Here is a 17,686-nt window from a genome sequence, read left to right as displayed (position 1 = left end):
AAATATTTTTAATTTAAATAAAACTTTACGCGATTTCTATTTTTAATTACAGCAAAGTATATTTACATTAAATTTAAACCACAGGAAATAATTTATAAAATCACAATACTAGCTTGGGAAGCAAGTGTGTTGAGGTCAGAGAAAAGTCTCTGGAAAAGAAAGACCTTTTTACTGGGCAGGTGCATGTATTGTTCAGTAATAAAATAACTCTGTGATTTCAAAACCTCTTATCTATATCCGGGTGAAAATAAACATTCCTATTTGAGAAGCAAGCAAACGTCATTGTGAAGAGCTGTGTTTTCAAGGCGCGACCACCGAGCCTCTAGCATTGTGTCACAATGCTGTAATAGGGCAATGGTCGTGCCCTGAAACCACAAAGCAAATGCCATACATATAGAGGTTTTTTTTTTTTTATATATGCAGTTTAATTATTGCTATTTTTTTATTGTTTATAAAAAATAGCAATGATTGATGTGCGATGAATAACTTTTGAGGTTTAAAGTTGTTTATATTAATAAAAGGAAGTTATTTTGTCTCATTGAAAACAAATTTTAAAAGGCATCTGATTTGAAATACTAAAACCTAAAACATGTATGATTCTGCAGTCATTTTGTGTTATTTAGAGGTAAAAGATCAGTAATCAATTGATTTTCACTCAAAAATTTCGGAAGGAAGAGGGGGAAAAAATTTGAAAATTGGTGATTTCAGGGCGTGAATACCGCGCATCATAGGGTTAAATCATTAAGCAGTTTTTGGGGATGTCTAGCCCTTTTTCGAAGACCTTTCAAATCGCAGAAATCAATATCGGGAACACCTAAGCTACGATTCTCGATGAGAAACATGTCTGGGGAAAGTGAGATTAAATCATTTGAATTTTTGGGCAGATAGGTAAGAGGTCTAGAGTTAATTATTGACTCACAGTCGCACAATACTGTGTACAATTCCTTGGTTATAAGAACCGCGTTACCGAGTGTCCTTCTCAACAGTTCCTTTACTACGCGAACTAACCTCTCCCACCAGCCTCTTGAAAGCATATCTGCCGGGTTTAAATAACCTGGTACATGGTGCCAACACTGAGAAGGAATCAGACTGTTTATTTCTTTTACCGTATTCGCAACGAAAACTGACATCACCACGGTTCTTAATCCACCAGAGTGGTACCATAGAATCACTCCATGCAATAATTTTCAAATTGGGCTAATCGAAGGCAGCGTATACTAAATGTTCCAGTCTCGCGCGAATGCAACAGGCCATCAACTCTAACCGGGTATTGTCAGAGGTTTTAACTGCGCTACCCTGGATTTGGCTCTGATCAATCGAATTTTGACTCCCATGGGTGTTAGTGTTCTAATGTAGACACATGCACCATAGGAGCTCTTACAGGCATCAATGAATAGATGTACCTTTGAATTCCCATTTATCTCTACATATCGTGGAATACAGTAGAAGTCCAGAAATCTGCAAAGCTTGGGACCAGAGGTTGTGCAGATTTTGCGGATTTCAGGACAGAAAAGATAAATCATAATATTCAGACTAAAAGTGCAAAATAAATAAGGCGTATTAGATACATTTAATTAAATTATTATATACATTATTGCAATAACTTATTATATGCATACAGCATCGAGGTTTGCCGATTTCACCTCATGCAAAGATTTCTGGTTTCGGATTCCGGTGTTAGAATTACTGTTGCTGGAAATTTTCAACAGCTTTTCTTTATTTTTCCATATATCATACACAATCATATCGCAATTCCATACAATTCTGCTATAAAATGCACCTATCTCCATCTTTTGCAGAATTTGCACTTTTTGCATTATCGTCAATGCAACATGTTTACGTTTTTCAACGTTGCAAGCAGTAAAATCATGAGTGCATGTCGTATCTGTAATTGCATTAAAAAGGGCTGAAATTTAAAATATTCTTAATTTATCCACAAAATATCTGGATAAAAAAAAAGGCAGCACTAAATAGTCTCGTGAAATAACAAAGCTTATCAAATACAACAACGTGAATCGGGAACTTGAAAGAAGAGTTGAGTGAATCATCTGCTTTCTAACCTCGATGCAGAGATTAGAGGAGAGAAACTTTTTGTCATGATGTCAATAATTGGATATTTCCGTTATGGCTCCTTAAAAAGGGCTGAAATTTAAAATATTCTTAATTTATCCACAAAATATTCGGATAAAAAAAAGGCAGCACTAAATGCTCTCGTGAAATAACAAAGCTTAGAAAATACAACGTGAATCGGGAACTTGAAAGAAGAGTTGAGTGAATCATCTGCTTTGTAACCTCGATGCAGAGATTAGAGGAGAGAAAACTTTTGTCATGACGTCAATAATTGGATATTTCCGTTATGGCTCATTATTTTTCGGTAATTATGACGTAATTATTTGGTAAGTATTTTTTCTTCGATATTTCTTGCTCAATGTTGCATTTCCGGAACGTATAAACTGAATGTTTATAATTTGAGAGGCAACGTGAATTTCAGGAGTTCACGGATTTCAGGTTGGCGAATTTTCGGTATTTGACTTTACTAATTTTCTCAAGATACTTAATTTCATCCTGCCACTTCTGAAAAGTTTTCTGAATGTTGTCTGGCAAGGGGGTCATCCCATTTAAATTTCATAGTCCAAGCCTCCTGTCATAGTAACTTAGGTAACAAGGTAGTTGGACTAAAAAAACCCTGCAGATCAAAAATTTTATGTACCATAGCCAAAATATTATGTTTACTTATCTCATTATCCATTGAATAATTAAGATTACATTTTAATGTATCATTATCCAAATCCCATAAGATTCCAAGAAGAGAAGTTATACCTGAACTACGGGAAATACAATGACCTGGAACATTACTTTCCCAACCCCGTAGGTTAAAACATCCCCGAGTCATTACTTTTGTCACCTTAACTATAAACGTTTCTTGCTGTTTGATATCGTGAACCCCCAGTGACACAATTGTCAACATAAAACGAATGCTTTAATTTTTGGGTCACATCGTCAAACTCGGCAGTGGAATTATCCAACAGATGCTCTATCGATGCAGAGAGTTGGAATGGAGATGAACAAACGCCGAACACCACTGTGCAGTGTCTGTAAATCATAGGTTCTTCAAGAGTTGGAAGAAAAAAACCTCAAATAATCTCAATGTTCTGGGATAATACTCAGCTGAAGAAATACTTTCTCAATGTCCGATGATAAACCAACTGAATGCAATCTAAACCTGTTGATTATATCAGGTATGAGTTCAATTAAATTCGGCCCTCTATTTAGACAATCATTTGGAGACGGTTTATTTCTCTTTCGGGCTGAAGCGTCAAACACCGGCCTTACCTTCATTGTCTGGCTAGTATGCTTTATAACAGGTCTATGGGGCAAATAATAACTCAAATCATCAATTTCAGTTTCAGGAACCTTTCCTATTACTTTTAGGTCTTCCCATTGCTTAAACTAGTTTATAGTCATCTAACTGATTTTCCTCATTAATTTGTAGACACATTCTTTGATGCCTTTTAAAAGCGATAGACTTATTGTTAGGTAACAGAATTTCAGATTTAAAGGGTAGTGGCAATTCATATCGGCCATCAGGAAGAACATTTAAATTCCCTTTACATTGCTTAACGGTGTCAGAGTAAGCAAGTTTACGTTTAACATCTTCAGTAGTGGTCTGTTATGCCAATGGCGTCTAAATTCCAGAGTTCAGTTACGCTAAGATTAGCACAATGCAACAAAACTACATTATTGCACAAATTATTTTCTAGTGATGCTGAAATAGTAGCTGAAGTAGTTTCTTTAAATAAGCTGTTTACTTTACCAATCACAGTGTATCCGAATTTAGTCTCAACTACAGTTACACCAGAGTTCAGTTTCAGAGAGCTGCCAGTAATAATGTCCCCAATGGCATCCATTCCTAAAAGCAATTCAATGTCAGATTCTTTAGCTTGCAAGTCAGACAAGGTAATATTTCTTTCTTTTAATTCTTTTAGGGTATTGGGATCAACTGCTTTTGGAACCCATCCACATATTATGTTTTGAGAAAGTACTTCAAAGTTATGGTCATATGTGCCCTCAAAATTTCTCAAATTAACATCAAACACTAAATGGGAATGAGGACTTGTCTCTCTCCCCCCAAACTAACCGTGTATAATAGTTTGTTTCGATTTAGGACGCAGGTGCAAAAACGTGATGACCTTTTCTGAAAGATAAGATTTCGGAGAACCACTGTCCAAAATCGTACGAACTGTAAGTTGCCTACCTTCGAATACTATTTTTAAAACAAGTGTTTGCAAATACACATTTTCATTAACAGTTGACTGATTAGACAATAAGTTACTTGAAATAACGGTACTGTCAGTTTCATTTGGCTTTACAGGTTTGCCATTTGAGCACATAATGGTATAGGGAATTTTATCACAAGTCAAACATTTTACTTTACTTTTGCATGCCTGTGAACTATGTTCAACTTGGAGGCAGTGAAAACAGGCGCGCTTTTGCACCAAAAGCTTTCATTTATCTTCTAAAGACATTTTATGAGCAGAAAAATATTTGGCAGAATTGTGGGATTTCTCACTAAATATAAAATGTAAATTTCGCCTACCTGTATTGTTTTAAACATTTACCAAAGCAGCAGCTGTAGAGCAACCCGGATCATCAGCATGTGGATGCGAATGAGCAGAACATTAAGCTCCCAACCCGGTACGAGCGAGCTTAATCATTTCCTCACTTTGCACTTCGTTTCGAAGAAAGCACAAAAGTTTATCCAAAGAACGTGCACTATCTTGCTGGGACACAATATCTTCCATCGAGTGGCTTCTTTCCCATGCACGTAGAACGTATTAAATATTATACATCACTCTAAAAATTGAACTGAGATGGACTAATTTATGGGTCATTTAAACTGCACTCGAGAAGAATCCTGCATTCCAGAATGTTTGTAAATAACTGATTAATTTTTAAGAAGTCGTAAAATTACCTTGCACATTAATGATGAGAAAACTCCAGAAGTTCAAATGAAGTGTACTCATTGCATCATAAATCTGCTACTTGAGTTGGGGAGGGGAGCATTCTTTTAGATGTAGGACAGTCACTTCATTGTTATCTTCTTTTGGTTAAAAAACATATGACAAGTATTTTTTTGTTTAATGTGTCCCTATTGGATACTATATAATATCATTCATTAGATCGTTTTTTTAAGGAAATGTCACATTAATCATATGCCATTATTTGAAACATATCTGTTAATAAAATGTAGTATTTAAATAAATATAAAAGTTAGAGAGGTGTGAACATGCTTTTCTTTAATAGTTATGTATGTATTGAGGCAAAATTATATTTTTATGTGTAATAAGTCATTTTTTGGATTTTTTTTTTTTTTTTTTTGTAGGTAATATGTATTAAAAGGCCACTATAACAGTTTTCCTATAGACTAACCCCCTCCCAATAATTATGATACTTTATTATTGCAAAAGTAAGAAGGCAACCTTGTACAGACAAAAATTTTAACTTTGTGCTGTTGTTTATGTTGGATGTTGTAATTTTCTTTCCTTCACTTTTGTGCAAATTTTTTTTAGATTTAATAGTAAAGATTTTTATTTACTGTTTTTTATAGCTGCATTCCAGCATGTACGTGAAAACATTGAGGACCTTAATGGAAAAGTTGGTGCTAGAGATACAGACATTATTTTTTTAAAGGGCTTAATGGAATCACCTGTTGTCAGTTCTCTGGTTAAGGTGAGAAATTGGATAAAATAATTAATATTTTTTATGCCTGTTTAAAATTTATTCAGTGAGTATCAAATCTGTTTAACTTGTTACCTGTACCAGATATATGATAAGTTAAACAGTTTAACAATTAAAAAGATATTGTGATACCATTATTAAACAGTTTAACAGCCAGTGAATGGTTTCTGGTTTCTTTTCTTTCATCCCCACCGACTGGAAGAAGCAATTAAAGAATAAAAAATCTTTTTTACTCTGGAAAGAAAGAGGAGGTGTATTGTACTATAGCATGGACAGAGTTGGCCTATATAAACCTGCTTTGTAAATCAAGGGTTGCCAAAATAATGAGTAATGGGGAGTTCATAAAAAAAATAAAAATCGTAAGAAAATTATGAAAAATTCATTCATAAAAAATTATGAAGAATATTGATAGTTTTGGAATCTTTCTGAGAAAAGTTTCGAAAACTAGTAGCTTCTGTCCAATAAGTAACATTTACCTTTTCATCTCTAGAAAATCTTCAGATTATGTGAAGGTCAACCTTGTTGCGTTAATACCGGAGTATCAGTTTTAGTTTAATACGAAAAGGTTATGATGCGTGATTAATTGTAAATACCTTTTAAAATGTAATTTATTTTACAATACTGTAATTGTTATTATTCAAAAACCCTTTATGAGGTAGATTTAAACTCTGTTTATTATATAAATTTCACAAGAGGTTGTCTCCAGACTTTAATTGAAACAACTAAATGGTCTTTAAGATGAAAAGTGTGTCAATCAGAGTATTAAATGCTTTAAAAATAGAATAAAAGCACAAATTGAGAACAGCTGAATTATGTTTTATTCCTGGGGGGGGGTAGATTGTATTTATAAGATAAGCTTCTTTTTTTTAATGCACACTTCAGTACGGATGAGAAATGTGCAGTTGGTTTGGGACTGCAAATTATTTTGCATGAATATTAATTTATAATATGGTTCATCAATAGGAAACATTTTTATACTTATCAAAAACTTAGATTTCTAGAAGTTCAAGTAATTGTAGTTGTACTGTTATTGTATTATCTCCTGTGATTTCAGTCTCGTAAACAATTTCAGTACTTGCACATTCCTGCTATAATGGAGGTAATTTTATCTTCATTTGGATGCTTATAATTGATGATTATTTTTTAAATGCACTAGCAAACCTATTAAATTGATCGTTTAATTTATTAAAAAAAAGTACACAAGAACTGTTGCAAATGTTGGGTAATAATTGTTTATATTCATTAAAGTGCTCAACAGTGACCAGGTATTACAGTCTCATTTTCAGAAATTAAATAAAGATATGACAAGATTTAAAAAAAATAAATTAAAGATATTTTTGCAAAAGAAGGTTCATGATTTTTTGTATATATGTCTTGATACTAGGTGTCTAATAAAACTAAAAATAATAATTCATTCACGAGAAAGCAGTCACTAATGAAAGCAGTGCAGGAAGAACAGTCCAAATTCTTCCAATCTCCTGCCCCTCAAATAAACCTGAATTATAACTTCTATTCAAAAAAGAACTAAATAAAATACATCTAATGAGCACCATTATTATTAGTACAGTACAAAGTCCAAAATCCATACTCGCCGAGACTTCGGCGATTCCGAATTTGGGATTTTTCTGGGTATTAGATCATCAGTTTAAATTTAGTAAGATAGCATGTAGAAATTATAAAATTAAAAATATGAAATCGGGATTTATGAAATAATGAAGTATTTATGATCTAAAGGGTATCAAAATTTACAAAAAAAAAACTTAATATTTATTTGTTTACCTTATTAAACATTTCTTTCAATGTAAGGTATTCCGTTTTTTGTATTAATACTTTTCTCTTTAATTCTGTGGACAGACATAATTTCCTCTTCAGTTACATTGTTGGAAGTCCTGTACCTGCTGTTTCGAGAATTCCGACTAACTCGTCAATCCAAGTTTTCTCGTTTTCAGTACCTTCTCTGTCACTTTCTTCACTATCAGTAGCAGTATTTTCTGGATCTAAAACCATACTACAGATTTCGCCATTCATTAATTTGATTGATGATTGAGAAGCATTGTCATCACACTGAAAAACTTCTTTTATATCACCTTCATTTATTACTGCTTCTCCACATTTCTTTACAAAATCTGTTAACTGGAAAATTTTACCTTTTTTTGCAATATCCGAAAACCTTTCAAATTAGTGGCTATCATCATCAAATTTAGCTATCCTTCACTATACGTATTTGGCTATGCATCATGTGCTTGGCAACTAACAACAGGTTGTTCCGGTAAGTTTTATCTTCCTTCTATTGCGCACTGAGACAATTAAGCCTGAATTGTATTAGTTTAGTTATTTATTATACTTATGTCTATTTCTTACACATGCTTAAGTCTTATCAGAGTTCTGAATAAATAAATTTCCACATATATTTAACCCTTATTGAGGGCCGATGCTAGATATTTTACCGCTTGATGCAGTCTCTGTGGGTCCTAAATTCTGCGACTCAGTGCGGCCATATGTGCCCTGGCGCTGGTTCTAGGTTTATGTGAAAAACAAATCAGTTATTTTTAATTCAAATAGTCCTAAATGTAATCTTTGGGTCTATGAGTATCATCAAATCTATTTTTAGCATACAGATAGAAATTTTTGGTAAATTTTCCCTCGTCGTCATTTTTTAGCGCATTTAACTTAAATCTGTAATCATCGCCAAGCATAGTGTCAACTTAAAAGGTTACCATACTCCTTTATTATTCAATTACTAACATAAAAAAAAAATGTACATGAGTCATTACTCAAGTTGTCATGTTTTGATAAACATGAGGTGATGAAAGGAAAGCATTGTAAATAATGATTTGCCAGTTTGGCGTCAGATCAACAATGTATCTATGTGGAATGTTTCGGTTTAAGATGTGTGTCAAAAAGCAGATACGCAGCAACAGAGCCAAATTACTGATTGTACAAACTTACGTTAAAATGTTTGTTTCTTCAGTAACAAAATATTTTATTTAGTGTCGATGTGAAATTAAGAATCGGGACTCTCCAGATGTTTTATTATGTGCGGTAGGGGGGGATTAAATGCGCATGCGTAAAGCCTAGGAGGAAAAAAAAAGTTAATAACACTTGCTTTGTTAAAAAAAAGAGCAATGCTTTTTTAGTCAGCATGTATTAGTCCTTGAAGATATTATTCTGTTGCATTGTTGTTAAGGGCTAAAAAAGGGTTTAAAAATATTCTGTTATATGTGAAAAATAATATATCATGTTCTTTGATTTAGTAATGTACAAAGTGCAACTTCTCGATTTTTTAATATCGAATGCAAATAAATATGTATAGCATAAATTTTTGACCATATATCTAAAGAAAAGTGAAATAATAAAAAAACATTACTGTAGAAAAGAAATTTGAAAATTTCTCTGAATTCTCTGTCAATTATTAACAGGTAAAAGTATAATTAAAGGTTTACATAATACAAAGGTAATTATTATGCCAAATATAGAATATTTCAGTACTGAAATTTTTCTAATAAACATTAAAAAAAATTCTCTCTTGATGTAAGTGATTAAGTGAAGGAAAGTAAAAATTTGTTACAAGAGAATCCAGCTTTTATAGCTTCCCTAAAATTATATATATATACACTGATGGGCAATTGCTAAGCATGGATGACAATAGGAGAGATAGCAACCACGAAATAGAAGGCGTGAAAATTAGCATAAGTGCGGGATACAGGAAAGACGTGTTGTGCAATGTCATCATTAATGAAGGTGTATGAAATCATGATCCGGGACTGTGATGCATGCCTCACTTCTGCAGCGCATGGAAGATATGCATGATGCATGGTTCTTGCATCATGGTATGAGGTCGTAATTTTGAATGCCTTCTTTGATGATGATCTGTATTTGGGTTTGTGCTGTACTTAGCATAAAAATCATGATTTCTCATTCTGTTTATGTCCTTCCTTTCATGTGACTTCATGAAAGCATTTCCGACCATGCATTGCTATATAATTTTCCATTGTCAAAGAGTTGCTAAAATACCACACACATATATATATATAAATTACAGAACTAAGGTTAAAATAAAGTCTGAAACACACATATATGTAATTAATCTTAGCAATGTTATATTAAAAATTGCTTTCGAGGATCTTCACAATGATATATTTCATTTTCACTCGGGCAGTCCTAGTGTGCTTTATCATAATCCATATAATTCAGATCTAATTTAAATCCATTTTCACTTGCATGGGAAGAAAAATGAAAGTAAACAATTAAAAAAATGAAAAATAATAAAGAAGTAAAATAAAACTGAAGTAAAATTTTCAGGCTTAATAACAAAGAACTTTTGTTAACTACTTCATCTGAGAGAGCAAATCAACTTGCATTGTTTGCACCTGCAAAAAATTGTGCTAATCACCGTTATTAAATAGTGCTAATTACACAATTATTAATTATCAGTTACTTTCATAAACGAGTAAGGCTGCATGGAAGAGTTTTGTCTATGACACGTACATAAAACATGCATCTGAAATATTAAAAATCAGTTGAATAGAATTCATAACTGTGTGACTTATAATTTCAATTGTAAGTACATTTTTTTGGTCACTCGCAAAGGTGTGCAGTTTTTGAAATAGAAGCACATTTTCTTCTGTTTATTTTACTACTGCTGGTAACTGATAAACAGCAAGTATATAAATATGGTCTTTTCTTTTCATTTTGTTTATTAGCGTGTGTTGTGGCATAATTTTTTTATTTAAATTTTTTTTTTTTTTTTTTTTTTTTTTTAGCGCAGTGGGGGGGAGCCCACCAGCGGCCGAGCGGTAAAGTCGCTGAACACTGGTAGTTCGGTCCGAGGTTCAAATCCGCGGACGGGCTGCCTGCATGGTTGTTTTCGTGGTTTTCACCATGTGTAACGGGTATACGAGACAGTTTCCCTTAGAAAGCCCTCCACGAAGGCATCCCTCACCTTAGGCAGATAGCCCTCGAGGCTTTGCCGTAATTAAATAACCTAACCTAACCTAACCTTTAGTGCAGTGCTGAAAATAAGAGAATCCAAAAGTTTATTTTTGTCTTATTATGCATGTTCTTTTGTTTAAAAAAAAGGAAAAAGATGCTAGTCTTTTTCTTTTTTATGCTTGTAGACTTAAGTGCTGCTTCTGATGATACAGTTCAGAGGTGGGTGAGGAGTTTGAGCACTGAAACATCAAAGAAAATTCGAAGATGAATACCTACTTAGGGCAACCATCTTTTATAAAAAAAAGGGCTTGTTAAAAGAAGCTCTCTTGGAAAATCCACATTTTTCAGTTCATCAACTATCAGGCAGATTAAATGTTCAGAAAAGTGCAGTACATGATTGTTTGTAAAAGACTGGATATGCAGAGCTTTTCAAACATCTTTGTGCCAGGCAGTGTCAAATAGCCAACCCGAGTATTATATTCTCATAAACTTCAATTAATAATATCATGCACATCATTTTATTTATTTCTCTGATGTAATGAGTACTTACTTCTATTATAGAAGCTGTTTAAAATGATTTCCATGTGTTGCAGTTATTCCTAACATCTTTTTATCAAATCAGTATTCCCGCACAAAAGCTCTTTTTCTGAAACATTTTGACTTTCTGTTCGAAAGTTGTTTTTGAATTTATCAAATAGTGTGAAGATTTCAATAGACTTTATTCTTTAGGGTTCTCCTCATAAAAAATAGTCACACATGCTCAGATCTGGGGAACGTCGGGGCCATAAACCTTTAGAAATGATTCTGTCGTCAGACACCTCTCTTATAGCATGCAAAGAATTAAAATCAGCGGGTTCTTTCCGTTGAACCCTGTACTTAGTAATTGATTCTGTGATAGGTTTGAGGGAGGCAACAGTAAACATGCTTTCACACATAATAAACCATAAAGGCCCGTCTACACGTAGCGATTTTCTCGGCCGACAATATCTGAGATAGCTCGCCTGTACACACGGAACGATTTTCTAGTACAGGAATTCACTCAGCCAATCACTATGAAAGGAAGTGTTCCCGCCCTCTACAGCGTCACACTGTCTACGATTGGTAAACAAAGCTTATGGTGGTGTCAAATAGTCAAAATAATGGATGACTATTTTAAATTGCTACTATAGATACAGATACAATTTTGAACTTAGCTTCTGCTACAGAAGGGGGGAAAAATGCGTTTGGACTAGAAATTTGGTCAAATGGTGAGAAATTCATAGTGCCTTTGTAATTTCCTGCTCCGGGAGTTGCGTATTGAAGATAGTACAATTCGGAAAGTATTTACGGATGATGCCGCGTGATTTTGATTTTTTGCTAAATTTAGTTTGCAAGAATATTTTTTTTTTTTTTTTTTTTTTTTTAAGGCTTTTCTTTTCTGTACTGAGTACACAGTTTACTCTTTTTTTTTTTTTTTTTTTTTTTTTTTTTGTAAAAAGTATTAATAAAGAATAAAGATTACTACATTACAAAGCAACAGTGTAATTTCAGTGCAAAAATTTTAAATAAGAAATATAAAGGTGCAAAGTCTTAAGTAGTATATTTATTGAACATTAAAAAACTAATATCAGCATAATTAAATAACTAATACAGTCTGAAAACTATGATTATATGACTCTATTAGTTAATCAGCGAATAAAGTTTAGCAATATTGAATTAAATTGGGCTGTAATTTGCTTTCGCAAAATTCAATTAACACAAAACTGGGTTTGTGACTTTTGACTTTCTTTTGACGAGTAGATCTAAAACACGTGCCAACGGCCATTCGAAAAATAAAAAGAAAGACGTTAAAATTCAATAAACACCCCACCCGTAGGCAAAAAAATAAAACGCGACTTTTGAGTCGTGCAGTTCGAATTTAGTGATGGAGAAACTAAATTAAAAAGTTCTTCCAGGCACAGAAAGTCCAAAATTAAGGTAGGGGATCGAACCCACGATCTCGACCGTACGGAGAAAACCTAGTCTACTCTTTACCACTAGGCTATGATCGCTCGTGTAGGAGCTGTCGGAAAAGCTATGTATTTTGTCATCTGATTAACTCCCATTTTCGGCGAAGTCAATTGAGTCTCTGCATTGCTTTATTCTCGACTGGAGATTTTACTTTTTGAATTTTTTCAGTAAGTGCAACCACAGTTTCAAGTAGTTTCTTAATATTTTCATCTAGTACCCATGACATGGCATCATTAACAGTTTTTGGAAATTTTCTTGGGGGAGTTAAAATCATTTTCACTCGGAATTAGAAAATATTTGAATATATATAAAGTAACGGGGAAGACAAATCTTATCAAAATAAGAGAATCCCTTAATTTTTTATTTTTAAAATTTACATTAGTCCCACAACACAACATTTTCTTTATAGAACTCTATTAGCTGAGTTTCGCTCCAACGAAATGCAGCCATGTTTATTATTCCAAATGAGGAGAAAAGCACGTGATCACTCAAAGCAATCTTATTGGCTAGAGACTGCGATTTTATCATTCGCTAGTGAGCAGTGAACACCAGTTCTGAAATTGCGGCAGAGAAAATGACCGATTTTTGGTGCATGCGCAGATCCTTAAAATTGTTGCTGTACGAGAAAATTGCTTCGTGTAGACTGGCCTTAAGACTGGGTCTGATGAGTTATAAACTGGGATTTGGACGGCATGTACATTGGACATTGTGAAAGGTTAAAGCCAAAATAATGTAAAAATGCAACTAAAAAAGATAAAATATGAATGAGTAGAAAACAAAATTATAAAATGGATTTAGTTACCCAGTTGTAAAATTTTATATGAACTCTAAGAACACACAGTTGAGACTAAAAAAATCTGTAGTTAAATCCTGAGTTTTGAGGTCCGGCCCCATTTTTTCCCCATACAACTGCCAATTGTTAATTTTTGTTTTTTAAGTCTATTGATATTTGATGTGTGTCTAAAGAAATGGATGTTTGAATATATTTATGTAAGTCTAAAGTCAAAAAGTTCTAAAATTTCTCTGGAAATTTAAAATTTTAGAAATAAAATTTATGTTTTTAGTTACTTTGATGATGCCACCCAGTTGAACACACTATGTAAAATATGTGTTAAAAGCTTAGGAGGTTAACCCTTTCCAGCACGCTACTTTTTAAAGTCGGAGTTTTGATTTAAAAAAAGAAAAAAAGGTAGGTAGTCTAATTAGGCCTAGAGGAGTACACAAGTAAAATTTTGTGAAGATAGCACTTATCGTTTTAATTCTGTGGCTGTGCCCAAAGCGGGCACACTGATTGAATAGATCTTTGAAAAGAGTGCTGAAATGAGCATTGTTGTGAATGAACTGACCGAAGAGATGCAGAGAAACAAAGAATACAGACTCAGTTGTCCTAGATTATCGGTGAGCCCGGTGTGGGCACACCTAGGGTTCGCCGTTTGATTTTAAACAAGATTTCAAGGTAAAAATTTAAAACTAATATAGAATAAGGAGATAAGCATACAGCCAAAAACATAACATAGAAATTTCTTTTCAAACAATTCCTTTTATACTCTAAAAAAAATCTGGAAGATTTCTTTGAAAAATGAATGTCTTAAAAAACTAAACATGGCTAAAATATATGGACTTGCTTGTATTGAGCTGCCATCTACTATAAATAAAGAAGGTTCAGAGTAACCTATAGTAGCCTATAAATCCTTTTTCATTCAATTTTTCTGTGGGTACAGAAGGAAATTTTTAGGTGTGTCCAGGCCGGACAAGGGTTAAAAGACAAACTTCTGATTTATATTATATATCGGCACCGTGGCTGAAAGATGCAAAGTTGAAGTTTTAGTTTGAAAATATAATCAAGTAAATACCATTTACTCATTGCCTTTTAGGAATGTTTACAGTTTACAGGCAGCCTTTGTCTGTTTGAAAGGTAAATAACAGGAATTAAATTTTGCAACAGAATATTACGAATGTAGAATTTAAAAGTAAATCCTTATGTTGTGCATCTTAAAATATGAGGTCTTTAAGGCTTGGTTAAATGATGGCTGTAGTATTGGTTTAAAAGTAGTTATTAGAGCAAAAATATTGGAAGACATAGATTGGTTTTTATGCATTTGTAAAATTTTTTTAAAATGGCAGTACTCTCCCTCCCAAAAAAATCTGAATTTGAAATGGAAGTGTAAATCTGCTCAAAATTTTACTTTTAGTTATCCGGTAAAAGACTTGATATATAAAAATGCATTAATGTTTCATGTTGTTCTCTAAAATCTACATCTTCTTTTGAAGTGTTAATGTTTGAGCCCAAGTGTACATAACATGTCTGGAAAGTAATACAGTACAAAGTCCATAATCAGGACTCCTTGGGACTTCTGCGATTCCGGATTAGGGTTTTTTCCAGATTATAGATAATCAATTTAAATTTGGTAAGATGACATGCAGAAATTATACAATTAAAAATATGAAACCGTAATTTATGAAATAAAGAGCAATTATGATTTAATATTTATATTATGATTTATTATAAAGGCTATTAAAATTTACAAAAAAAAGCTTAATATTTATTTGTTTACTTTATTAAACATTTCTTTCAATGTAAGTTGCTTAAGTTGCTTCATTTTTTGTGCTAATACTTTCTCCTTCTTTCTATAAATTGACATAATTTCTTGTTCAGGTACGAAGTTCCTTTGTTCAAGTCCTGTAATTGCTATGTCAAGAATTCCGACTAACTTGTAAATCGAAATTTTTTTTGTTTTCTATAACCTCTTTGTCACTATCGGTAGCGATATTTTCTGGATTTAGAACCATACTACAGATTTTGCCATCCGTTAATTGATTGATGATGGGGGGCATCGTCATTGCAATGACAAACTTCTGTTATATCATCTTCATTTATTGCCACTTCTTCACATTTCTTTGTAAAATCCATTAGCTGGAAAATTTCACCTTTAGTTTGCGATATCGGAAAACCTTCAAATTCGCGGCTATCATCTTCATCATCCTCACCATCAAATATGTTAGCTGGCCATAAATTATCCCAAGCATTTTTCAAAGTATCTGGAGACATCATCCCACGATATTGCGATGCCCCGTGCAGCAGGTTTTATGCTAAAATATTGAATAGTCTTGCAATTGTTCAAGAAATGTAACATGGATTTTAAAAATGCTACTTTATATTTGCATTTCAGCACGCACAGTATTCTGACATCCATAAGCTAAATGACAGACCTACAATTTGTAAGAAAGAATAATATGGATGTACAGTCAAAAGTCTTTAATCCGGACGTCCATAATCCGGAATGATCTATAAACCGGACTTCAAAGCTACAAACTTTCTGCACATGCATAAACGCTGCGATTACGTATGCACATTTAATGTATAACGGCCGGTATAAGCAAAGCCAAAATTATCTAATTATCTATTTCAGTTAATGTTGCAGATTGCGTTGTTCCTTAATCTTCGAATTGGATCCGGCTTATTATTTTTTGCAGACTGTTAGGGCAATTTTATAAAAGTAAGCTTGAACTTTCGATTATGTCAAAATGAATTTCCGATGCTGGAGCTGCCAAAGGATCTACAAAGCGAAAGCATGTTTCGATGTCCATCAAACAAAAAGTGGAATTGCTGCAAAAAATGGATAAAGGCATATCCTTTGTTTCTCTAACTGTTCCGAAATCTCTTTATCAATTTCACGCTGCTCTGCGGGGGGAGGGGGGGAGCATCGCGGGTGCAATAAACTGGAAGTTGATCGTGTCAGCACTATCCTTATCTTCAGGGCAGATTTCTTTTTTTATTCGGCTTATAATTCCTTACTAAATGTAGTATTTCATCTCGATGTACTCTGTCTTTGATATGATTTAAATCAAATTCCTCGTCATTATGAATACACATCAAATAGTTTTCTGGTTGCAATTTTCTAATTTCGTCTATGGGTAATGTATGCTTTATGCATGCATGCATTAAAAGAAATGTTTAATAAAGTAAACAAATAAATATTAAGCTTTTTTTAAATTTTTTAAGTTTTGTAAATTTTGATATGCTTTAGATCATAATTGCTTTTTATTGCATAAGTTACGGTTTCATATTTTTAATTTTATAATTTCTGCATGCCATCTTACCAGATTTAAATTGATGAATCCGGAAAAACCGATAATCCGGAATCGCCGAAATCCCGACGAGTCTGGATTAAAAGTCTTTTGACTGTATTATCTTTCACTAAAACTTTAAGTGAAGAATGAGCTGAACAGTTTTCTACAGTCAGAACTATTTTTGAATCATCAGGTAAACCTCCCAAATTCAAATGTTGCCAAGCCTTGGGTATAAATTGATTTTCAAACAAGTCATTCATTAATGCTTGTGTCATGCATACTACGAGGAAAATTGTTACTCTTTTAAATGCTCAAGGTCATGTATGTTTTCAGATTATGAAAAGTTTGCACTTGTGCTTTCCTGTCGCATTTGCGCACACTAAAATTGTTAGTCTCGCTTTGGAATCTTTGACACCAGTTGGAGCCTTTTCTGTAGAGGTTGGCAAGGTATTTTGCAGTGCATATTGCCAGAAAAGACCAGTTTCATCAGCATAGTAAATTTGTTCTGGAGGTAATTTCTCACTAGTAACAAGTTCAATGAATTCATCTGTAAATAGTTCAGCAGCTCCAGTATTAACTGAATCTTTTTCACCTTAAATTTTTAATTGCCTTATACCACTGCGCTTTTTTAATTTGGTTAACCAATCTGTCGAATGTGTGCACTCGGTTTTTCAGTTCATTTCTTAATGAAATATTTTGGCTTGAGCCTAATTAGCATTGGACCCATAAATAGCACGCCCTCACTGCGATGATGTCGATCCCATTCAGTCGTCAGTTTGTCATGATTCTCACTTTTAGCATAACGAGCAATTTTTCTGTTGTTCATTGTGAGTGGATGTTGGAATCCACAAAAAAATTTAAAAAGTTCCTTTTTCTGTTTTCTTAAGTGATATATAGTTGACTTTACAATACCATACTCGCATAATTTTGAGACAGGTATGCCTTTATCCATTTT

The 17,686-nt window shown here is 33.2% G+C and overlaps 1 protein-coding gene across 2 annotated transcripts in view; it reads left to right on the top strand.

Moving 5' to 3' along the window:
• Positions 1-17,686, top strand: part of vari (MAGUK p55 subfamily member vari) — a 158,525-nt gene that overhangs the window by 103,372 nt on the left and 37,467 nt on the right. For both annotated transcript variants that reach the window (XM_085808489.1, XM_035375898.2), the window contains one exon: positions 5,609-5,730. In XM_085808489.1, coding sequence (XP_085664615.1) covers positions 5,609-5,730 — 122 coding nt within the window. The remainder of the gene's footprint in view (positions 1-5,608; positions 5,731-17,686) is intronic.

This window comes from Stegodyphus dumicola, chromosome X1 (genome assembly GCF_044657685.1).
Source record: "Stegodyphus dumicola isolate Sdum_Otavi_A_Nest chromosome X1, ASM4465768v1".
NCBI lineage: Eukaryota > Metazoa > Arthropoda > Arachnida > Araneae > Eresidae > Stegodyphus > Stegodyphus dumicola.
This window is presented reverse-complemented; position numbering and strand designations above follow the sequence as displayed.